The sequence below is a fragment of the Dasypus novemcinctus genome, chromosome 7 (genome assembly GCF_030445035.2).
Source record: "Dasypus novemcinctus isolate mDasNov1 chromosome 7, mDasNov1.1.hap2, whole genome shotgun sequence".
Lineage (NCBI taxonomy): Eukaryota > Metazoa > Chordata > Mammalia > Cingulata > Dasypodidae > Dasypus > Dasypus novemcinctus.
In genome coordinates this window covers 108,866,616-108,892,488 of record NC_080679.1, presented here as the reverse complement: position 1 = coordinate 108,892,488, position 25,873 = coordinate 108,866,616, and the positions used below count along the sequence as shown (strand labels likewise).

Below are 25,873 nucleotides of genomic sequence, written 5' to 3'. Positions count from 1 at the left end.
TTTATGTGTGTGATTATACTTTTGTATGACATTTCATCATTCCCAGGTGGCAACAAGACTAGTTTTAAATTTACATGCAAACACACACAACCATATACCACTTCTCCTATTTAGAGGCTTATAGAACATTAATTTCAAGTATCCAGAGAGTCTCAGGAACATGAGATGGGGTATCTTTATATTATATCCCCCAAGAACAAAATCAGAAATGCAAATAAAAAATGTAAGCAAAGTTCTATAATGCATATAATTTTCAGAGTTGACCCTCTTGGGATTTCAATGAATTTGTACCATGAATTCTAATCATTTGTAGTTAAAATTCTAACAAATTTAGTTGTCTCACTTCATAGTACTTAGCAAGCACATGACAGGAAAATGGAATAAATGGCAAGAGAATGACCAGAGAGGGAGTACTGGTATAAATTAAAAGCTGTTGGTATGACAAAGGTGGAGACAAAAAGATACTGTAAAAAGCAGGCATCATAACTTTAGAAATTATGGTAGTTGTGGGACATTTGATGTAAAGGCCTACAGTCTCCACATAGATACTCTTTCTATCAGGGCCATTCTATAATATCATTTTATGAAGACCTCCCCAAAAGACCTTAAATAACTTTTATGGAAGATTTTATATTTCAAATTAAAGTCCTTTCTTATGTCCATTAGCTTATTTAAATAATGATAGTCTAGCATATTTTTAAAATAAAACAAAGATATGTGTAATATATTAGAAAGCTTTTCAATGAAATTGCTGAAGGTATTGATACTGAATTTTCAGTTACCTGGAAATTTAAATTATAAAATGAATTTTACTCCCTAAAGTTGAAGCATTACTGTACATGGATTTATGTTTGGACTTACCTATTACTAAGAGCAGCATCTTCGTTCAAATAAGCATCTGATTAAACAATGAATTTAGGTCATTGTCCCATAAACATTCTTTAGGAAACTAAGGAAAGGATTTTAATAGGAATTTCCCCTAAAATGTTTCCCTAAGATTCATAGGTCTAGTGATTCTTTAACCTGATTAGCTCTCCCATTCATATTAGCACAAAAGGAAACTAAATACTGATTTTGAGAAAAATGGCTGGTACATATTGCAGGCAAATTTCACCTGACCAAGTCTCATGCTATTACCGATGCTGAAGCTGCTAATTAATACTAAAAACCCTACTCTGAAGTAGTAGCTGCTGGCAAAATGTTTGATTTTAACAACATACTTTTGCATGACCTGCCATCACTTCCCAAGTTGAAGCCAGTCCTGCAGCGACAGGTCCGTGTTTTGTAACTGCTGCTGAGCAGACAGATGTGTGAACATCCCCCTGGCATTCCATATGGATCCACTTCACATGCATGGCTTCTGACTACAACAAATGAAAAACAGCATGCTTGAAATTCTCTGAAGACAAGATAATTATGTACGTCAGTATGTTGAAACTTTTACCAGTGCAAGAAGAAATCCTAGCAAAATTTGCTACACCCAACTATTTAGTACCGTAGACAAATGGACCAGAACTTAAAGCTTATAGGAGAGGCAGGCAATTGCCAAAATCTTCTTAAGGCTACACTTTAAACAAATAACTCTGAGAAAATGAAATGCTTTTCTATTTATATAAACTGTTTATATATGAATAACATATAAGTAACCTACAATTTTTGGCAACTGCTTATTGTCTTATTTTTCAAAATGTAAAACTTTTTTAGAAACAGAGGTTAGATGGCATAAAAATATCCCAGTTTAGGTAGTTGAGCATAAAAATTATTTCCTTTTAAATAATCCATCTGCTGGGACCTATACTAGAAGAAATGTGATGCAATGATTATCTTTACTCTTTTAAAAAGTGCTGAGGGATAATATTTTTTAAAATCTCGGGTCTGTTGCCATTTGAAGAACCCTACTGCAAAATGAACTGTGTGTGTATGTCAGACTGTAATTGTCAAAAGGAGGCGGCTTATGTGCAGAGAATGAATAGTCAAAAAATGTTTGATGAGTGTTAAGAGATAGGGAAGAAAAGAAAAAATAAAATAGGAAAAGTACCATATGGAGAGGATGAGAAAAACAAGATGTGTCACAGAGAAGCGGCTGCAGTAGGAATCATGTCAGAAAGTTTTTACGTATTATTGTAATTACACTTACTTTAGATCCTCACTTAACTGTGAATTATGATGAATACCACAGCAAGGCTCTTTTTACTTTTTTATTTTTAAATTTTATTTTATTATTCGTGTGTGTGAGATTTGGTGATTGGACAGCAGAGGAAATGGGGACAGGGGTAGGCTGAAATGCTACAACTAGGAGCAGAGGTGCTTCTGGTCGACTTTGGTTGTGAGGGAAGGATTCGATAGTCCTGCCCCTGGGTCATCACCGCCTGGAAGAAGGAGATAGGAAGTAGAAAGGGAGGCAGGGTGCAGACACTGTGAAGGCAGGTGGGGTGCTAAAGAGGCAGGTTTTGTTTTTCTGAAGGAGTTTGCAGAACTAGCCAGTCCTAAAATGATGTGTATATTTGTTCTACCCATCCCTTTGAGATAATATTTAATAAAGTTAAATATTTCTATCTACAGGATGGATTTAAGATGAAGCTTGTCTCTTTTAACAATAAAACGGCTATGCTTTTAAAACGTGTACCACATTATTTTTATACTTTACAGTCCCTAAGTGAAAAAGTGAGTGAAATGCAGTTTGGGCTATTACTTTTCCTGCCAAGAGTGTTGTTTTTATTTTCCAGCCTCCTCCCACTTGTACACTAGATCACATCTTCTCACACCTACTCAGCAACCCTCCATTTTCTTACTTTCATCATCACTTTTCCTCTCTCCATTGGATCATTCCCATAAGCAGAAAAATGTGCCATTATTTCCTCATCTTGAAGGAAAAAAACACCTTGTATCCCAAATTCCCTCAGCAATCTTTCAACTAGCTCCTCAATTCTCTGCTCCAACTTACAAGACCTTCCAAAATTATCTATGATTATTTTCTACAATTTCCTTTCCTTTCTCTCTCTCTAAAACCCATTTTACTCATATTTCCACCTTACTATTCCATTGAAACTGCTCTGGTCATATCCACTGAGCTTTATTCTGCTAAACACAATGGTCAATTCGATTTAAAAAGCTTCTTCTCAGTCTCATTTTCTGGTGCCTCCTATTCTCCTTGACTTCTTATTGCTAGAGTTCCCCAACATCCATTATCTGCGGCTATTCTTTTCTCCATCCATAATTACTTCCTTGATGACCACATCCATTTTCACGGCTTTAAATGTCATGGACATGCCAATGACACAGCCTGGACTTTCCCCCTGAAATCCAGACTTGTATATTTGAATGCTTACTTGCTATATTCCCTTGGATTTATAATAAACATTTGAAATCATCTGTGAAATTGAACTTCTTTCATCTTTCCTCACAGATCTGCTGATACTGAGTCCCATCATCTCAAAAATAACCCCATTATTCATTCCAGGTGCTCAGGCGGAAACACTGTCATCATTCTTGAATCTTCTTTTGTTTATGCCCCATATTCAATCATCAGGAAATCCTCTTGTCTCTACCTTCAAATATATTTCTCACACCTTCATTGCTACAGCCTTGGTCCAATCCAACATCTTCTCTAACCTTCCATCCTTGTTTCCCTGCAGCCTATTGTCAGCATAGAATCCATACTGATCCTTGACAAATATAAGTTAGATCATGAGACTCTCTTCAATGCTTTCTAAGGATTCACCTTCTCACTAAAAGCATAAGCCACAGTTTTTATAAGAGTTTATAAGACCAACATGTTATGGTCCCCCTTCACTTCTCCAACCTCATAGCTACTTCTCTTTCCTTTGCTCACTCTACTCCAGCCACACAGATTTCCTTGCTGTCCCTTGAACAATCTAAGCATGCTCCTTCCTCAGGCCTTTGTGCTTGCTCATGGTTCTACATGCAATGCTCTCTTACCAGATATCCACTAGATTTCAGGTCTCAAAAAGGTAATAATTCTTTATTTATTTCATTCACTTTTATATTCTCAGTATATATAGAACAGTTCCTGACACAAAGTAGATCATTAATGAATTATGACAAATGAATAAATTATCATATTAAACTCTAATAAGGTTACCTATAGAATTCCAAATTTGAATATACTGTACCCATGGACAATACAATGCCTCAATTGGATCATGTCAATGTTTATATCATTCTATATTAGTTTTAACTGGAAGCATTAAAAGGTTGATGGAAATTTTGTGTGGTGGTAATTGTGTGTTGCTTTTTTTCTAAATATGATCAAGTCTAAATTTTATTGTTGAACCAGCCTTGCTAACCTACAATGAGAAATAACTGGTTTATGTTTCTGAGAAACAGTTGGAAACATTGCAGCCTTCTCATTAGAAATGCTTGTTTTTTAAAAAATTGAAATATGTTAAAGAACAATTGGGATGTTAAATCAGAAAAGTTCAAAGACTGCAGTAAACACTAGGCAGATAGTACAATGTAGTCACCTGATTTTAAATGTGTTTTCCAAAATCATATCCAAAAAAGTCCTTTAGCACCTGAATTTCCTGTCTACAAAGCTCCTTTCTAAATCTAAATCTAAACATCATTTCAACACTATAGTTGTAGAAATGACTCACTAGGGAGGTACACAATTTGTCATTTAGTCTTGGGAAAGGAACTCTGTCCCATTTTATCAAGCAGATGTACACTTTTGCTATCAAAACAGAATTAATGATTCATTTACTTTAACTCCAAACTAAATCACAAAGACAATATATCTCCATTCAATCCACCATTTTAAAGGCTGTAAAGAAGGCTTAGGTCTTACCTGTTGGCTGAGCTCTTTTTTGATAGATTCGGATTCCTCGAGCATTTTCCATTTTAATTAACGAATGAATATCTGTGCCATTAAATCGGTTTATCCTTATGACATTGAAGTTATCCGAACAGGTTGCATACAAATAGTTTTCAAACACAGTTATACCATAAAGATGTCTGACCTAAAATGAGGGGCAAAAATAACTAAGATTTTTAATTATGGTGCTTTCAATTTGAAGTGAAACTTTTTTGCTATATACAAATGAGGAAAATGCCCATAAACAGGAGAGTCACAAGCATATTACGATTTATATTCTATGGAAAAATTCAGTATTTTACTATTTTAAAATTTTTCTCTATAGAAGAAAACTTTATACATAGTAGATAAAGAAGTTCAAAATGCATGAGAGAGAATTATTTTCATATTTCATTAAGAAAACATGCTCAGTAGTTACTTAAAAAGGCTAGTGAAAATCAGGTTTCAACATATTCAAGAAAATGCTTATGGCACTGTTATATGTAATTTGAGATATGTTTATGGGCTACTCTTTCACACAGTCATAGATATCTAGAAGCTGTAAATACATAGCTATATATGCAAATGAACTGAGAAAGCATTTTCGAAAATTCATTTTATGAGTTCAAAAACCCCATTTTTATCACAAATTACATTCAGACTAATACTTGACACAGCATGGAAAATAATATATAATGACAGCACATATTTGTAATAATTGAAAATAAAATGTCAGCATTTTACTCAGCAACTACATTCTCTCTAAAGCTTGATCATAATGGGAAATGTAACTATTTGCTTTGAGAATGATAATGTTTTATCATTATCCATGACAATTAAATTAACAGCCCCACTCTTTAGAGTAGAGATGTTGAGGTTTGTGACAAGGAGTAGAGAACTCAGGCATGGAGAGCTTCCAGGAGAGCAGATGGAAAAATGAGTGGATTGATTTTCCAACAAAATGCTAGGCTCAGTGCCCTTAGGCATTGCTTATATCCTTGTATTCCTAGTATTATGCTTTACTGAAAACAGTTCAGGTCCAGGGTATATGAAGTTGTCAATTGATTTGCTGTAAAGATTTTGATGAAAGCGCATTTGTCACTACTCTTGGTATATACTTTGTATATTTTTGGTGTATGTGTATATATTTACAAACCAGACATAGTTTCTCAAATTCTCATATATACATATAGATATGATATATATGATATATGAGATATATGATACATATAGATATGATAGATATGATATATAGATATGAGAATTTGAGAAAGTATGTCTGGTTTGTAAATTTTTCTAGAACAAAATTATATCATTTTCAATTTTAATCAGGATAGCCTGGTCCTCTTACATGAGACATGACTAAAAGAAGATTGGTTTTCACATTGCTTTTGGGTCCTATTTCTTACCTAGGATGGACATGAAAGATGGGAATTCATGGGGAGAGTTATTCCACACTAAAATCCATATAATCATTTTCTATATAAGTTACTCCCTAATGTTTATGCATGATTGTGTGTGTGTGTCTGGGTGTATGTATATGTGTGTGAGTGAGTGTGGATGTGTGTATTTAATAACATCATTCTCTATATTCTTGTATCATGTTTATTCAATATGCAGAGGTCCTAATTTTTCCCTTGGGCAATACATTTTCCTATATAAACTACCAGCAAATTGGATTCTTTCCTTGCCATTAATTTTATGCATACTTTGCTCAAAGTTTGGAAACAACTACCTGGGAATCTGCAGCTGTGGGATACCCCACTTGATCTCTGCATAACTGGAATCCACATTCTGTGAGAGAAAGTACAACTATAGGGAATGCAATCAGCCAGGGTAGAAAACATTGCCACACAGTGAAGACTGAATATAGTTCACCACCTCCCTATCTTCCTTCAGAAGGGTCTGTTTACCCTACATTTGTACTTCTCTGCTTCCTTGCTAACTACCCCTAGCAAAGATGGTAGGAACTTGGAGTGGTGGACAGATCATTCTGCCTATGACCCATATACTTCAAAAATTTTACTCATGTTGGATTACTGAGTTGCAGACAAAACATGTGTTTGGGGAAACAGCAAAACATAGGCTATGAAAATGCAAACAAACAAAAAAAGCAATTAAAACCATCAAACATTAAAACGTGTCAATTCCTTATCGTTATTTCCAAGTTTAGTATTGCTTTCATTTTGTAATTACATAGAAGTAAATGGAAAATCCACCAAAATCATTTTAGCAATTAGTTCCTCTAAAGGACATAACCTACGCCTGCCAAAGAAACCAAGGTTTCAGGTCACTTGAAGGCAAGAGAAAAATAATTGTAACTTTGGACACTATTTATTTAACCACCCAGATTAATGCATTTGTTTAGCTGTCAAGGAAAGAGAAAACACTTTATTTTTAAAAACTGATTAGAAAGGATAAGCAACCTTAAGGATAATTACAAAACAGACCTGCCTTGAATTGAAAAAGAAAGCAGAGGTTTGCATATTTCAGCTCCATAGAAGGGTAATCTCACATAGAATCAATGCAGTCAGTGAGGTGTAATCAAATTTTATACAGTACACTAGTGGATAAGAGTTATTTCTACTTAGAGATCTCCTTTAGGTGTTTCTGAGAGTTATTTGCAAAACTTGTAATTCAGCAAGGGAAAACTCAAATGGGAAGAATTTTGACCTTAGTGACTTTCATAGAATTTTCATTTTAGAAAGTACTTGAATATATGAGAAGGCAGTCTTTAATCTAATGTATTAAAATAATGATTCTTTTGTAAATAGGTGTTTGCTTTTGTTAGTTAAATATCTCCAGTGCACATGGGAAAGATGATAGTTCAGGTCCTTCTGCGTTTAAATATTTAAATTAGTTTTTAGTAAGTAGGTCAGAATATTTACCCTGTTCTAATTTTTTCTTTGTAATATAGCTTTGTGTTTTTAATTTGATTATTTTTATTTTGGGCTTAATTTTTTTGTTTGTTTTGTATTAGTAGAAGGGAAAAGGAGTAAAAAGCATATCCAATATCTTGGAATGATTCATGGAAAGATAATTCTCCATTAAAACAAATATACCACAATTTGAATGACCCATTTCAGCTTGACTTCATAAGAAAATTTCAACATTGTAAATTTTGGTCTTTTCTCCATACTATAATACTCTTCATTTTATTACGTTAGCTGCATTTTCTGACCAAGATTATACTTACTTGTCTGCCATGTATGATAGTATGTCTGTTTTTTCCTTGATAGTCCACTACTTCCACAGAGTCCAAGTAGAGATCTACCCAATAAACCAATTTGTTGACTAGGTCTAGAGCCAGTGCAGCTGGCTGTTCTGCCTTTGAATCAATGATGCTGGTTCTGTTCATCCCATCCATGTCACATCGCTCCACTGTGGCCACATTCCCATAGTCAGTAAAGAAAAGTTTTCTGTTAAAAGAAAATTAAATGTAAAAATGGAGGGAGGTGGAGCATATTCAATTCAGTGGGGGAAAGCATATTCAATGGAATCATCTCTAAAAAACAGAACTTTTCCTTCTATTTATTTCAGTGGTTACATCTGTTAGCTTCCCATAATCATTTCCACATAATATCACTCATAAACAGAGAAATCTGCTAATGAATATTGCAGGGCATGAGGGAGCAAGTTAACCAACAACTGTAAAATATTCCCCCAAACGAATAATTGTGGTGAGTGTATTTTTATATCAGGAGAAATGTTTCTTTAAGTCTCATAGAGCCAATGCACACATACCCTGGGATACATGTGTGCAGTCTGCTAGGTGGAAGCTTCAGAAGTGAACCCAGTCACCAGGCCAGGATGTGAGCCATTGGGCTTTATCTTCAACCTGTTTTTCAAATTGCCTGGTAATGTGTGTCTCCTATAAAAGCTATTATGCAGAGCTCAATGATGCTACAAGTGGTAGAATACCAAATCTGGAATGGAATTAAGCAGATGGAAAAGCTAATGTGTGCTGTTTGTAGGAATGGAAATAAAATCATAAATAACTTCCCATGAACGAATTCCAAATTCTCTCAAACACTTCCAAATCACAAAATTTCACAAAGGCAAGTGCAGACCATTTTTCCTGATTTCTTAATATATTTTGAAGAAAAGGATGGAAATGGAACGTTGACCACTGATACAACAAATGATTCCTTGCAGCACTCATAGTGTCTGCTGAAGTTTAAGTTACCTCTCTAACACTTTAGGGATTAACATTTCATTAGTATTCACTACTTTTAGTAAACATCAATCAATTTCAATTAGCCTGACAATATTTTAACAAAATTACCTACTCATGAGACTAAATTACATTTGCAAATAGAAGACAATCTTGCCTGGACTTAAATATAATCTCAAAATTAATCCGATTTTCAGTGACTGAGCAATATTAAATTACCAAGAGTATAAAAATATTTGATTTTATAAACTTGGTGAATGAGTTTTTAGTTACTTTTCTCAACATTCCTATTTTATCTAACAGTATGGAGTATCGTTCAAATTTAAAAGTATTTATTTAAACTTTAATATAGCTCTTTCTGCTCTGGGAGTCTTTGAGAAATCTTTAAATATTAATGCACACTGGTTTGTGACAGTGAGAGCCATATTTTATTATGTGTATATATTCCCCCCAATTTTCTTGCCAGATTCATTTGTCACAAAAATTTAAAATGATTTTTCAAGTAACATTCCATTCAGATAAAGAATTTACTATTGTAATGAACAATAAATGAAAGTACACATTTTGTTGTTTTATTGTTGTGCTAAATGTTCAAAGTTTCTCCACCCCACCATTCTAACGCTGCCTTATTTTTCTGTCCCGTCCTGCTGTTCCTCTGTCTTTACTTGCAGATCAATGTGTTCATTGCCACCTCTAGTGAATATTCTTTAAGTGTTACCCATTTTCTCTCTTTTTTCTAGTTGAACACTGCCCACTATTTTTGTTATATGAAATTCTCTTTCTTTCCCTAGGGGATAATACCTCTCTTTTTATAAGTTTCTTTTTATATTTATCTGACTGATCCATTTCACAGAGGTTAAGAGAACCTGGTATGTTGGTAATTTGTCTTTTGACTTGGAGACTTGGAGGCTGTGGAAAGCTTAATAGAGTGTGAAATGAAGCAGGCAACTGTAACTCTCTACCTGGTATTTAAGAAGGAAGATGAGTTCAGATCTAGAGACTTTTCTGAAGTCATCTTGAGATGACTTAAATGGATGGGATCCCAAAAGAAAAAAAAGAGAGAGAAGGCCAAGACAAGAATCTTTGGAGGAGTTATGTTGTTGAAGAAATATCACAGATCAGGAATTACTGTCAAAGAAAGAACACAGACCATCAGAGAATTCAGAGTCAAAATTCCAGGGTAAAGGATCGAGGTGGGTGGCCAGATCAATCACTTCAGAAAGTAAGAAGGAGTAAAATAGATTAAGACGATGTCATAGAAATTTGTACTTATTGAAATACTAGTAACATTTATAAAGCTTTTGAGAAATATAATTAGGAGTGAACCAGGTAATAACAATGGAGGTCCTGAAGTGTAAAGTGGTGCCCTTTCAAGAATTTTTTTTCAGTGATTTTGATGTACTGCTGCAGGGATGATGTGAGTTATTTCCATATCTATTTTGAGTTATAATAAAACTAGTTAAGGTAACTTTACTGTCTGAATAAGCTTCAAAGTATGAAAAAATAAATATCTGATTCATCAAAATTGTGCTGTTTTAATGGAAACATAAAATCAAAAGAACAGGAGGACATTGAGTATATGAAGTGACACTGAGCCAAGACAAAAAGTAAAGAATGTAAATTGAACCTTCCCAGGCTTCGTGTATTGAAGCAAGATGTTGCCCATCTCTGTGAGGGTTCAGCTTTCCCCTTTCCTCTTTCCTCTTAAGCTCTTAAGGGTCTGTGGGTCCACCTTCTTCCAATCTCAGCTGAAGGCTGGCATAAGGCTAATTTCTTTCCAGGCTCAGCTGCTCTGTTCTCTTAACTAGGTCAGCTGAAAACTATCAGGTGAATGGCTCAGCTCTCCCTGGGGCTCCAGCATCAAAAATAAGTTCTCTTCCATGTCTTCTTCTGTGTTCTCCTTGAGTGAGTGTCAATTTATATAGCCCACCAAAGTGTGGGGACTCAACCCTATCCATGCCCTAATGATGTGGTTGAATCAAAGCCCTAATCTTGATTTAATTAAGTAAACATAAAAACTTTGAATTTAATACAATCAAAGAGTATCACACCCAGAGGAACAGACCAGTTTACAAACATAATCTCTCTTTTTGGAATTCATAAATAATCTCACACTGCCACAGGTACTGTTCAATTTTAATTTAAAATTTCCTCACTACTGTTACAGAGAAAAGCTTCATTCACGGGGAATTCTGTAAGCACAGTTAAAGTGCTTAATTCCCTAAGGTCTAAATAAATTTCATTCATGATATAAATATAGTTGTGTTGAAAAATCATTATTTTCTTTCTTACAAAATATTTTTCCATATCTTAGAAAAATTAGTGTTCCATGAAGTCTTTTATTTCATTTAATTTCATAATTATCTGTGAGATAGAAGGGGGAGATTATTTCTGTTTCTCAGAGGAAACATGAGAAGTACACATGTCTAGCCAATGTCAGAGCCATAACACAAGTATCACATGCCTTTTTCAAAACTTTCAATTTTGAAAGAATTTTGAACCTACAAAAAAAGTTATTAAGAACAGTACAATGAACTACTTTACACTTCACCTAGATTTATTTCACCCCACTTCTACTTTATGGACTCTCTCGATCATCTGACAGTCATTTTACCCTTTATCTCCAAATACTTCAAAACGTATCTCCTAAGGACAAGGATATTTCTGCATAACTACACTATACCCTATACTGAAATCAATACTTTTGACATTAATACAATATATAGTCCTTACTCAAATTTTGCCTATTGACTAATAATGTTCTTTACAGATTAAAAAAACCAGATCTAGAGCCAAGTCCAAGATCACACATTATATTTCATTGTCTCATCTCTCGAACCTCCTTTAATCTGGAGCAGCTCTTTAGCCTTTCTTTGTTAATCAAGGTGCTAACATTTCTAAAGGGTACATACACACGGGTTGTCTTGAAAAATATCTCTCATTTTGATTTTTACTGATTTTTCTCATAGTTAGATTTATGGTCTCGGTTTGAACTGTAATGAATGGTTTTTATATTTTTAGTGTTATTGCTACTAGGGCTTAGTAACCATGGGGAAGCCTATGATCTAGCTCAGAAATTCCATATGAAGAGAATATAGATGATGTTGATCACCCACTTATTCCTTCCTACTCAGTGCTTCCTCTTTTTATTTCTAGAGTCCTCAGTCACCCTTTCAGCTTCTCCCCTGTCCAGAAACCAAGCATCCTAAAGCTGCCCCCACGTCTGTCCAGAGCCTCCAGTATAGCACTGTGGGGCTGCAGGATTCATGCTGGATGGAGTAAATCATTCCTAATCCTGTTTTATGGCTTATTGCCTCAGGACTGAAATATGGGCATGTCTTCCCTTTTTCTTTCCTGTGGTCTCATTCATTTTTGATTCCCTACCATAATGGGGAAATTTAACTGAGATTGCTCCTCTGTTATTCTTCACTTATTTCTTGACAGTCATTCTATTCAGTTCTCACTAACATGAAAAGAAAAATTTTAAATGAAACAATACTCCAACTATGGTCTCTATTTCTAACATATGTTTAACTCTTATGAAGAGTTACTAGCTTTTCAAAACGTTAAATTATTCACCCAATTCACTATTCTTATAATTCAATATCTCTAGTAAATAGGGGTTTTTCATTTTGACTTCATATTTCATCAGATATGGGAAACTGATTTTATCTGACATCTTTGCTGATTAAACGAGTAGGCTGTTTTACTATAGATATATAAATTTATATAGTTTAGGATAGTAAAAATTTTGAGTATTGTTGCTAAACTTGCCCGCCATAAATCAAAAGCCACAAAGGGAGTCTTCATAGACGGTGATAGAGCACTGTGTTCACAGAGCTGTGACTCCAATCATCCCTATGCTTTAAAGCAAAGCAATTGTTACATACAATGACATATTAAAGCATGTGGTTTTTTAGCTGATAAAAATAATACTTACTTTTGCCAGTGATAGTCATTTTAAATACTTCTGTGCTTTAATTCAAAATGTCAGAAGGAAATTTAAACAGGTAAGAATCTATGTCCTTTAACTGTGTACTCAATCTGTCTTTTTGTCACCGTCCTTACACTTGACGTTGTCTATAGGTAACAGCTTAATGATAGAATTTATAATTTTTCAAACAGTTCTCAAAAAAAGGTCTATCATTCATTTTAAGATCAAAATAAAAACAATTACTTAACAAAATTTTGGTTTAGAAGTGACTGAGAGGGGCATGAGATAAGTCTAGGGAGCCTGGTATTGCCAAAGTTAAAAAATCAGAACAGCAACAATCCCCCAGTGCAATGGCAAAGACCAATAAAGATGGATGGTCCAACAATGAGCCCTTGATACTGATGGCTATGATTATAAGCCTGTGCACCTGAAATATGAACTAGGCTTAAAGCTATAGGGTGCCTAAGAGTTACCACCTGAGAGCCTCCATGTTGCTCAAATGTGGCCAATCTCTAAGAAAAACTCAGCATGTAAATGCATTACCTTCCCCCCAGCGTAGGACACGACTCCTGGGGATGAGCCTCCCTGGTGCCAAGGGATGACTATCAAACACCAGCTGATGATGTAACTAGAAAAAGACCTTGAATAAAAGGGTCAAGTCAGACCAACAGAATATCTCAGCCTACATGTAACATCAGGTGTTAAAAACTGCTTTTTGACTTTAGATAAAAGGGGGAAATGGAAAGGACAAATGAGTTTATATGGTTATGAGTCTCCAAAAAAGAGTTGGGAGGTCATTAGAGGGGTAATGCTTATGCATGCCTCAGCAGGGTACCAGAGTAGATGGAAGCCCAGGTACCAGTTCTCCTGAGGGCTACAGAGATCCCGAGGTTCTATATTCATGGCAGATGGCTCGGGAGTTCAGGGCCATGTCAGTTGGCCCTACTTTGGAGTTTGTGTTCCTGAGTGTGATGGAGTTGGACTCAGATATGACCTTTCTACACATGCCTCTTCTGTTACTTTTACTGGACCTGTGGTTGGTGCTGGGGTTGGTGTATACTCAGGAGACCTGAATCTCTGGACTGTCCATGTCACAGCCAGGCCCTGAGGCTCAGCAGACTTGCAACTCCTACCCTCTGGTTTATTGGACTTACCCTGGCCAGCTAACAGGGAGGTGAAGAAGGTCAACCACCACACCAGGGAGCCAAGAGTGCCTACAACTGCAAGCAGGAGACTTGCATCCATCATCTATGTGGAATCTAAGCCCCCTCTTGATATAGAGGTGGAGTGGACATAACCATCCTAGGGTCCACAGGATAGAGGAATAGAGTATGGATTAGAGTGGACTTATTGGTGTTCTGCTGGGGAATTATTGTGATTAGTAATGGAAGAAATTGTAGCATTGATGTGGAGGAAGTGGCCACAGTAGCTGCTGATGGTAGGAAGAGGGAAAAAGAGATATGATGAAGGGGCATTTTCAGGACTTGGAGTTGTCCTGGAGTACTGCAGGGACAGTTACCGGACATTGTATGTCCTGCCATGGCCCACTGGGTGGACTGGGGAAGAGTGTAAACTACAATGTAAACCACTATCCATGTGGTGCAGCAGTGCTCCAAAATGTATTCACCAAATGCAATAAATGTGCCACGATGATGAAAGAGGTTGTTGATGTGAGAGCAGTGGGGTAAGGGAGGTCGGGGTTACTGGGACCTCATATTTTTTGAATGTTAACATTAAAAAAAAATAAAGAGGGAAACAGACTTGGCCCAGTGGTTAGGGCAACCGTCTACCACATGGGAGGTCCGTGGTTCAAACCCCGGGCCTCCTTGACCCTTGTGGAGCTGGCCCATGCGCAGCACTGATGCGTGCAAGGAGTGCCATGCCACGCAGGCATGTCCCTGCATAGGGGAGCCCCACGTGCAAGGAGTGCATCCCGTAAGAAGAGCCGCCCAGCGCGAAAGGAAGTGCAGCCTGCCGAGGAATGGCACCGCCCACACTTCCCTTGCCACTGAGGACAACAGAAGCGGACAAAGAAACAAGACGCAGTAAATAGACACAGAGAACAGACAACCGGGCGAGAGGTGGGGGGGGGGTTAAATAAATAAATAAATCTTTAAAAATAAATAAATAAAGAAGAAAAAAAATCAGTGTTCTGAGTAGGACCTAGCAAACCCCCATGTTTATTAATCACATGCTAATGTTGATAACTGCATTTCTTTACATTGCAGGAAAATGATATTTGTTTTCCTTAGAAACACTTACATAAGGAACTTCATTTTATATTCTTATTTTTATAACAATTTGGTGTTCCCCAAATAGCATCAATAAACTTTATTTTTTTCTTCAATTGTATATACAAAACTTGAACAGGATAGTAATTTTCAAAATTATATAAAGTAATTAAAGTATATGCAGAGTTAAAGTACGAATATTACGTATTTAACACTGCAATTCTAAAGTGCAATTGCAAATCTGAAAGAGTAATGAGTCTTTGAAGTAAGAGGTTTAAATTCAAACTCCATTAGCTCCTGCTACTTAAGGGATGAGAATAATAAACAATTAAATTATTTTCTCTGTCTAGGCTAGGCCACTCAAGACAGTTATTTATTGATTTTTACTTGTTTTGGGTTTTGCTTTTGTTGTTTAAAAAAATCTCTCCTGCACTTGTTTTTCAGTTCATATAAAAGCACACACAAATTAAACTTGACTTACAGACTCCCACTCTCAGCTGGTTTCTCTGTATTTTGGAAACATTTCCATAATGGTTCCTCCTAAAATGTACATGTACAGATATGCCAGTAAATGCATCTGCCCCTTCTATGTCCTTATTTGCCTAAATTTACCCCACCCAGTTAACTATAAATACAAACTAATCATTCTGTAATATTTACATGTAGTCTTCATATAACTCCATCTTGGCACTGGGTCACATTCAAAGAAACATTATTTTAGCATAAATTTAAAAAGCATCTGATTCTCTTGCAGTCCCTCTGAAAATGCCAAGGCATAAACATATTAATAATAAACAGCATTAAAAAAAATAAAACAACACCTCTTTTTCTCTTTAAACCCAATATTTTACTTAAGTCACAGATTCCCAAAAGTCATTCCCCAATCCAATGTGGCCAAACTTTCTTGCAAACCCAAATGCAGCCTGTATTAGTCAGCCAAAGGGATGGTAATGCAAAACACCAGAAATCTGTAGGTTTTTATAAAGGTTATTTATTTGGGGTAGAAGCTTACGGATACCAGGCTATAAAGCATTAAAAGTTATTTCCCTCACCAAAGTCTGTTGCCACATGTTGGAGCAGATGACTGCTGATGTCTGCAAGGTACTAGTCTTCCTCTTCTTTCCTCTAGGGCTCCATGGTCCCAGCTTCTTCCAATACCAGCTGTAGGCTGGGATAAGTCTCATCTCTCTTCCAGGGCTCATTTCCCTCTAGACTTAGCTGCTCTAGTCTCTCCACAAGATCAGCTGTAGCCTATCAGGCACTCTCCCTTCCTGGGCCATCTGCCATGTCTATGGAGCTGTCTCTACTCCTCTATGTTCCTCTCCTGTGTGTTTACTTCCCAGGGTTCCAGTATTAAATCTCCAACTAACTCATCTGCCTTTTCTCTCTGAGTCCCCTTGGGGCCGGGACACAACATCCTACTGATGTGGTCCAATCAAAGTCTTAACCATAATTTAAACAAGTAAGAATGAAACCCCTGAATCCAATACAATCTAATGTATCCAGAAGAAAAGGCCAACTACAAACATAATCCAATATCTATTTTTGGAATTCATAAATAATACCAAACTGCTACATAGCCTCTCTTTCTCCACCTCACCCCAACACTGCCTCTGGCTTACCTCTTTATTGTGTAGACCAAATTATTGTCTTAGATTTTTGTTTTTTGTTTGTTTGTTTCCAAATCACATTTTGTTCCCAATATTGTGAAAGCTAGGAATTAACTCAGTAAGTAATAAATCTGCTTTGTTTTTAAAATTGGTACAGTTTCTGTTCATGATAATGGATAAGTTTTGGTAATGAATGTGGGTAATGGTAATACAGCATTGTGAATATAATTAACACTACTAAATTGTATGTTTGAATGTGGTTAAAATGGTAAATTTTAGGTTGCATATATGCTACTAGAATAAAAAGTTTAAAGAAATACATAGGATTATGCAACATAGTGATGTCTAATGTAAATGGACTATAGTTGATAGTACAATTATAATATTGTTTCACCAGTTGTAATATAGGAACTACACTAATGCAACATATTAATCATAGGTGAAACTATGTATATGGGGAGTTGTATATAAGAACTCTAATTTTTTGCTCTCTCTTTTTTAGAGTGGTGGGGTAGAGAGGTAGGGAAATGAAAGAAACATGTAATTTTTTATCATTTAATATATTTTTCCCCTTATCCATGTCATAGAGGTATTTTATCAGTGTTTTACATAGCTTAGGGCATGGTGAAGGAAATGCTTAATCAACTCCATTCCTCAAATCGTTACCTGAGGATGTACCATTGGCTTTATCATCAAAGCAACACTGATCCAACTTTATCTACTTATGACTGATCACTGTTTTTCCTTCTCTACTCCACTTGCCCAACTCACCCAGTAAAAAAAACCATTCCATTTATATTAACTCACCCATTCCATCTATTGAGGAGCCTTATTCCCAGGCTGTAACTGAAACCTCATAAATCCGTCCTCATCTAAGACAATATCAGGACTAAATTCTTCAACACAGTTATCCATGTTTACATAGGCCATTGATAAAAGTTCAGGGAAGCCTGATATCCTGTCCAATGATACAACCTCCTCTATTCCTATCCAAACCCTGGTAATAGCAATCAGAAACTCCCATCCCATGATCAAAAATTCCTCATTATCCTAGACTATATTCTGACTATACCTTCCACTGCCTTCACTGAAGCTTATTATCTGCTAAGGTCATCCTTTTCCTGGAGCATTCGATATAGGAGCTCATACCACAAACCTCAGGAGTAAGAAGTAAAATCAGTGTCCCCTCCAGTACTACTTCCAAAATATTACTATCCTCTTATCTTGTAAAAGCTTCTGCTTTTCAGAGGGTCTCACAAACTGGCTGTATAATTTTGGTCCCCAGCCTTGAAGAATCATCCACCAAATATTTTTTCAATTTTTTTTGTTTATTATTTTTATCCCCACCCACCCACCCTCCCCCCCCCAGATAGCTCCCTCATCTGTCTGCTCATCTTCTTTAGGAGGCACTGGGAACCAAACATGGGTCCTCCCATGTAGGAGAGAGGTGCTCAACTGCTTAAGCCACATCCACTCCCTTTTTGTTTTCTTAGTGGCCCAGTTAAAACCCATCTACGTTTACATTGGTTATTTTTAACTCTTCTCTTTCAATACAGAAGGATGCATCTTTCCTTCTCTTTAAAGGCCAGCATAATGCAAAAGCAGAAAACAAAATGCACTCATCCCAGCTCCTTGTCAGAGTCCTGGCTCTAAGAATCATGCTGTACAATTTATCAACCTAAAATAAATAAATTTTTCTCTTAACCTCAAACCACTCTCCATTTACAGGTCTTTCTCACCATAACCTATTTACACCCAACATTCTGTAAGGAATTGTTCATAAAAGCTGACTTCATTTCCCCCTCTATCACTCTTCAGCCTTCTCTGATATGTCTTTCAACCCCACCATCCTAATGTTTCTCTAATGGAGATTTCCAATTATTTCCACATGGCTAAACCAATGGACTCTTCTCAGCCCTCATTTTATTGACTTTCTGTAGCATCAGACTAAGTTAATCACTTTCTCCTTCTTGACATTTTTCTTAGCACTCTTTTGGATTTCTTCCTAACTTCTTGCTTTTCCTAAATCACTTTTTGCCCCCTTTTTAATGTCTAATCCAGGATTCTAATGTTGAAGTTTCCCAAATGAGTGAGTCTTAGAATATCTAAATTCTATCATCATTTTCAAATTTGTCATGGTTTTCATCAATATAATAACTGTCAAGTTTTCTAAAGAACTTTCTTCTGAGTTCCTAGCTCATAAATAAGATTACATTCATGATACTTATGCTTAGATTCTATTAGGCATCTTAAACTTAGCATAACTAACTTCCTGCTCTGTCTCTCCAAATCCATCCCCCTATTTTAGCAAATTGTGCCTCCTTCTACCCAATAGCTCATCCCAGAAACCAGGCATTCATCTTTCACACTTTCTACCTTATCTTTCATATCCAATTGAAGACCACATACCCCGAATTCTATCTTCAAAGTATATTTCAAATCCATCTATTTATCTCCTCCCCCAGTTCTCTTTCTTCAACAAAGTCACCATCATCTCTTGCTTGGGTAATATATCTCATATATATTTCTTTTTCTTTTTAATTCATTATCCTCTAATAGCCAAATGTATCCCAATAAAATGAAATTTAAATAATACATTATAAAATCCTCCTCTAACTTGGATAGCAATTAGAATAAAAGCTGATATTCTTAACCTACCAACAGTGATGAGCATGATCTGGCCCCTATTTACCTCTCCAGCTTAATCTAGTGACATCTTCTCCACCCCTTCTATACTTCTAATGCATTGTTCATCTTTCAGTTCCTTAAACAATCCTAACATTTTCTTCCTTTCTGCCTTTCACATATCCTGTCCCTTGGCCTGAAAAGTAATTTCTGACATTGCTTACCCAAGACTGACTTTTGATTTGAACTTAAATGTCAATTCCCACGAGAGACCTTTTCTATGTTTCTAATATCAAGCAGGTGTAACCAATATAAACTTAAGGTATTCTATAATTTTTGTAGAAATTATAGCATTCATTATTTTATTTTCCTATATAGAAACACACATATCTAAAGGTATGTTTACAATCTACCTACTACTAAGTAGAATTTTACCTTCAAGAGGACAGAAGCCGTATCTAACTTTTTCACCATTGTGTACTCAGAACTTTACCATGTCCCTGCTCATATCATACTATGTTCTCTCATATGCAAATAAACATATTTGCATGTGCAATTATGTATGTCAACTTACATATCATATATATATATGGTACATATGGTGATTGTGTGTATTTCATACATTAAAAATATTACCTGATAGGTTGTGCAAGCATATTATTTGATAGGTTCGTTAAACAAGTTGTTACAGAATTAAAGATCCTAAGTCAAAAGGTATAATTTTGAATAAATTAATATTTGGGTAGGGATAGAGCGTGTACTCCTCCTCCTTTACCATACTTCTCTACTGCACATTTTCATCTAGCCTTTGATGAGCTCTAGACTGAGTTCCTCATGATGGAGTAGCAATAACTGAGATTCAGATTTGAAATTAGGTTACAGAGGCAAAAAAGATGGGTGAGGATTTTCCAGCATAGGAAATTAAGTTTTCCACATTATCTAGCCTGCCTAACTGGAATTCTAGCCTGCCTAACTGGAATTCTACTTTGGACAAAAATCCTTAGCTAATAATAAATTATTACTTTGCCTTACTTTAATTGCATTGTCTTTTTTTTCTTCCCCTCCCCCTCCCTGCCCCAGCCCCTGCCCCAGCACCCATCCCACTGTCTTTTGCTGTCTGTGTCTATTCGCTGTGTGATCTTCTGTATCTATCTCTTTCCTTTTGTCTTCTCTTCTTGTCTTCATCCTCTAGGATTTCCTGGGATTCAACCCTGGAGACCTCTGATATGGAGAGAGGTATGCCATCTCAGTTTCGGGTCTCTGCTGTGCTTCACCTTGATTCTCCCCTTTGCCTCTCTTTCTCTTTTGTTGTGTCATCATCTTGCTGCATGACTCACTTGCGTGGGCTCTGTCTCGCTGTGTATGTGGGCACTGTCTCGCCGTGCGGGCAATTTGCTTGCTGCACGGGCACTTGGCTCCCCATGCAGATACTGGCTCACTGCGTGGGCACTCACACAGGCACTTGGGTCATCACACTGGCACTCGGCTTGCCACGCTGGCACTCATGCAGGCACTCGACTCACTGTGCAGGCATTGGCTCACCATGCAGGAACTGGCTCACCATGTGGGCACACATGTGGAATTCAGCTTGCTGTGTGGGTACTGGCTCACCACACAGGCACTCATGCAGGCACTTGGCTCACCACATGGGCACCCAGCTTACCATGTGGGCACTCAACTCACTGCACAGGCACCCACATGGGCACTCAGCTCACTATGCGGGCACTGGGCTCACTGTTGGACATTTGGCTCACCACACATGCATTCTGCTTGCCACACAGGAACTGGCTCACCATGCAGGCATGCTTTCTTTTCTTCTTTTTCACCAGGAGTCCCCAGGGATTGAACCTGGGTCCTCCCATATGGTAGACAGAGGCCTTATCACTTGAGCCACAATTGTCTTTTCAGTGCATAGCTCCTTTGTAGAGCTTATGAGGAGAAGCTCATGGATAAGATTTAGGTATTCCTGTGTCTGTGCAACTATTATTTTTAATGGAATTTCCTAAATGTTCACTTCAATTTACCTACAGACATCAAATTAGAACAACACTTGGATATCTTCCTAGAGATTTAGACTACTTTTGGAATCTGGTACATTTCCTTCTTTGTCTATTTAAAGTAAGATTTTATATAACCAATCCGAAATTTAAGAATATAAGTGAGTCCCCTGTGAGAGGGATAGACAGGAAGTGTTGCAGAATTTGATAGAAAGGTATCAGTTTGGCTCTTATGCATTGACATAGGGGGTAGAAATGGAAAATAGATATTTAAGAAATATTTTAGGGTCTGAGTCAACAGGACTTGGTGACTAATTAGAGACAAGGGTGAGTGGAGAGCAGCATTTTAGTGTAATGATACTTTTTTGTAATATATGTTTCTTGAATATGTTGTGTCTTCAGATTTTTTCAAGAAGTCTGTCTGTCTTGTAAAGCTCTGATTGTCAATCAATTTAATACAATAATGGTTTTTACAGTTTAGACACATTACATTTCATTACCAAGGGCAATGCTATCTTAGGACTCCTTCAGGAGTAAGTTTGCAGGATGTCAGTACTCAAGAGCTCATATTCAATACACTTGGTTCATGTGGAACAGTGGAATATTTGCAATGATATATTAGACGCCCAAAGCTGCTCTTTGAGATATGCAAAGATATATAACCTAATTTCTACACTTAAGGATGTTCTATTGGTTTATCAAGGCATTTTTTTCCAAGCTGAAATAACAGCTCAGAGACGGTTGTCTCAGAAGCATCTAAGGTAAGTATCCATGAAGTTGTGGACTGCTGTACAAATCTGGCTTGTCACTATGCTAATTACTAGTTAACTGAACTATCAATCTCTATTTGAAATTCTTACTAAGTGGAGGAAAACAGTGTGTGGAGAAATGAAACTATCTATAGCACAGCTTTCTTGCATGTTATTTATTATTTATCCTTGTGCACACATATTTTGCTGTTGGAGTAGAATGTGCAATAATATTGCAATGATGAAAAATCATATGGTGACATAAAGTCACTCTGTAAAAAGATAAATATTTCTTTGTGAAATGCTCACTGTCCTAGCTGTGAAAGGTAGATAAACTTAGAAAAATATGTGGCAAATTTTCTGTAAAGGAGCAGCTTCTTCATAAGTGACTATTCCTTAGTGTAGTTCTAAGGAGAGATGTAGGATCAAGCTCAGGCTGACCGTGGTTAAGATTGCAGAAGCTAAGTGAATCTGGTGAACAAAACACGTGTCCTCAACCAGATGTCAAATTTGAAATTCTCATAAATATCAAATGCTTCAAGAACAGTGCTTCAGAGGAGGTTGTGGGCAGAGGAGGAAGAAGAGTAGGGCAAGGCAGAAGGGGCAGGCGGGATCCTCGCCATGGGTCTGTGGGTTTAGAGTGGCGGAAGTTACCGGCCTGGCACCGAGCTGGCCGCTCCCCCTTCCTGTGATTCCTATGGCTGAGGACTGGCGGGACTGCCCAACCCTGGGCCCTGGTTGGAAATGCCGTGAGGTCTATCGCCAGTCAGGTGCTACCTGTGGACATTCAGACACCTGTTACTAGAGACATCTATAGCCAACACTGGCCTATGGAATCAGGATACCTTGCCATGAATCAAAGTACATTCGGTTTCTATGTCTACCATGGCTACTACTCTTTGTTGATTAGTAGGGGCCCAAAAAAGAGTTAACTCTATATGAGGCCTACTGTAGCAGTTTGATATTATTGATGAATTACAAAAAAGAGATATAGATTATCTTTGAAAACTGGCCTGTTCCTCCTCATGTGATACTCTTTTGATTGTATTGAATTCAAAGGGTTTACATTTACTTGGTTATGTTACGATTAGGGCTTTGATTTGACCATAAATTAGGGAATGCAGGATTGAGTCCCTGCCCCTTTGGTGGGCTATATAAACATTCAGTGAAGGAGACACACATTCAGTGAAGTAGATACACAGAGAAATAAAGAGAGCTCCACAGACAAGGAAGAGGAGAGAACATGTCAGTGTTGATACAGAGACCTGGGGAGGAGAGTTGAGCCATTTGCCTGATAGTTTACAGCTGACCTTGTGAAGAGAACAGAGCAGCTGAGCCCAGAGAGAAATGGGCCCTCCCGCCTAGAGCTGAGATCAGAAGGAACTGGACCCATGGAGCCTTGAGAGGAATGAGGAAAGCTGAACCCTCACAGGTATAGGTAGCCATCTGCTTCAACAAGTGGCAACAGACATTTGGTGAGAAAGTACCTCTTATGGTACTTTGAGTTGGACTCTGTAGGGCCTCGTAATTGTAAGCTTCTACCCCAAATAAATACACTTAATAAAAACCAAAAAAAAAAAACAAAAACAAACAAACAACAGTGCACAGTACTTCTTGACCAGAATGAGTTAGAGAGATTCCATCAACAACCACCTGAGTAGAATGTGCAAATTTGCAGATATGCCAGCTTGTATGTATTCCTTTAGGTGTATTTTTCTGGCAAGAGGGTTGAAACTCCAGAAAGTAAATGTCCATGTGCTAATGGTGATTTGTAAAATTATTGTATAAAATAATTACCTTGGGAGCTAACTGAAATCTCTATTATGGCAATGATTTTAGCAGTCTAACAATTAAATATGCATTTACCCTTGATTGAGCAATCGTTGTTCCAGAAATTTATGCTGAAAATTCATCTTTACAAATAAGAGATATTATATGTACTAAGTTATTCACTGTAACATTATTAATAATAGCAAAATATTTGAAGCAATTTAACTGCCCATAAGAAAATATTTAAATAGACTATAGAATTCCCGTGCCGCTGATGACAACAGAAGTGGACAAAGAAACAAGACGCAGCAAAAAGACACAGAAAACAGACAACCGGGGGAGGGGAGGGGAATTAAATAAATAAAAATAAATCTTTAAAAAAAAAAATAGACTATAGAATATTACACAATCATAAAAAAGAATGAGAAAGATCTCTATGAACTAATTGAGAGGGATTTCCAGGATACATTAAGAAAAACACACAATAATAACATTAACAATGTTTCTATAAATTATATGTTATTTTTATTCCCTATTCTAAAGTATAATCATGAAAATATTGTCATAAAAGACAAAAATGATGGAACTGTTCTAGGTTAAAATTGACTAAAGAGACATAAAACCAAATGAAATATATGATCCTTGACTAGATTCTGGATATTAAAGCAAAATAAAAAAAACAACTATAAATTATGTTATTGAAAAAAGAGGTAAAATTTAATATGGATGAAATATTGAATAATATGATTGCATTCATGTGAAATTTCTTGCATGTAATGATATTGTAGTTACATAGGAGAATGTAGCTAACCTTAGATGATACAAGAAGATACAGGCTAACATATGTGTGGATGCAGCATTTTGATATCTGCAACTTATCATCAAATGGTTTCAAAATTAACAGAATAATTTATAGAGAGCATTAAAATGTGGCAAAAAGTCAATTATTAATGATACTAGTTGAAGGATATATGGATACTTTAAAGTTTTCTGTGGGTTTGAAAAGAGGAGGAATAAAAAAATCTTAAGAAAATGTAAACTTTAAATAATAGGCAGTTTCTGGCACCCTATCCTGGTAATCAGTAAGTTTGGAGTAGGTGCTTTGAAACCAGGTGGATTTTTTTTAAGCCATCTGTCCCCCCTTCTCCCCATTCTTTCTAAAAATACTGTATTAGCATCTAATGGACTCTAGGAGCTGGGGCTAAGGCGTTTGGCTGTACCTCTAAAGGGAAGAGGAAACAAGATCACTGAAGAGAATGGACAGCTTCCACACTGGAAAGGGCAGTGCTTTGTTCTTACTGGAACAGACACCTAATCTGGATACGAACTTGTTATCCCTACAAACAGTGCTTCTTCCATAGCTGGTCCATATCTGTGGATATACAGAATACTTTATCCATCGTCAAGGCATTCCTCACAGCATTTCTTCTGATCAAGGAACTTACTTCCCAGCAAATGAAGTGTGGCAATGTGCCTCTGCTTATTTCCTCCATCATCCTGAAGTTGCTGGCTTGATAGAATGGTGCAATGAATGGCTTTATGATGGTTCAGTTATGGTGCCAGTTGGGTGGCACTACTTTGCAGGACTAAAACAATGTATATGCAATTGTATTTGCTCTAAATCAGCTTCCAATATATGATACTATTTCTTTCAAAGCCAGAATTAACAGGTCCAGGGAACAAGAGGTGGGAATGACTGTGGTTCCACTCACTGTTAGGTCTAGTGATAGCAATTTCTTTTGCTTCTCGATCATACAAATATGTGCTCTGCAGATCCATAGGTCTTATATTCAAAGGGAGGTATGCTTCCACCAGAAGACACAACAATGATTACCTTGAACTGTACATTAATTCAGGAGATCTCTTAGGGTGTCTTTTAGTAGTATTATGCCCTATGATTATAGTCGATGGAAAAATACAACCCTATTCAGGCAAGACTGTTAATAATCTAAGCCTACTGGAATGAGGGT

The 25,873-nt window shown here is 36.7% G+C and overlaps 1 protein-coding gene across 1 annotated transcript in view; it reads right to left on the bottom strand.

The window, feature by feature from the left end:
* LRP1B (LDL receptor related protein 1B) overlaps positions 1 to 25,873 on the bottom strand; it is a 2,023,931-nt gene that overhangs the window by 902,331 nt on the left and 1,095,727 nt on the right. The window contains exons 8-10 of the mRNA XM_058301027.2: positions 8,010 to 8,232; positions 4,808 to 4,979; positions 1,221 to 1,364 (exon numbers count right to left, since the gene is read on the bottom strand). Of these exons, the coding sequence (XP_058157010.1) occupies positions 1,221 to 1,364; positions 4,808 to 4,979; positions 8,010 to 8,232 (539 nt within the window). The remainder of the gene's footprint in view (positions 1 to 1,220; positions 1,365 to 4,807; positions 4,980 to 8,009; positions 8,233 to 25,873) is intronic.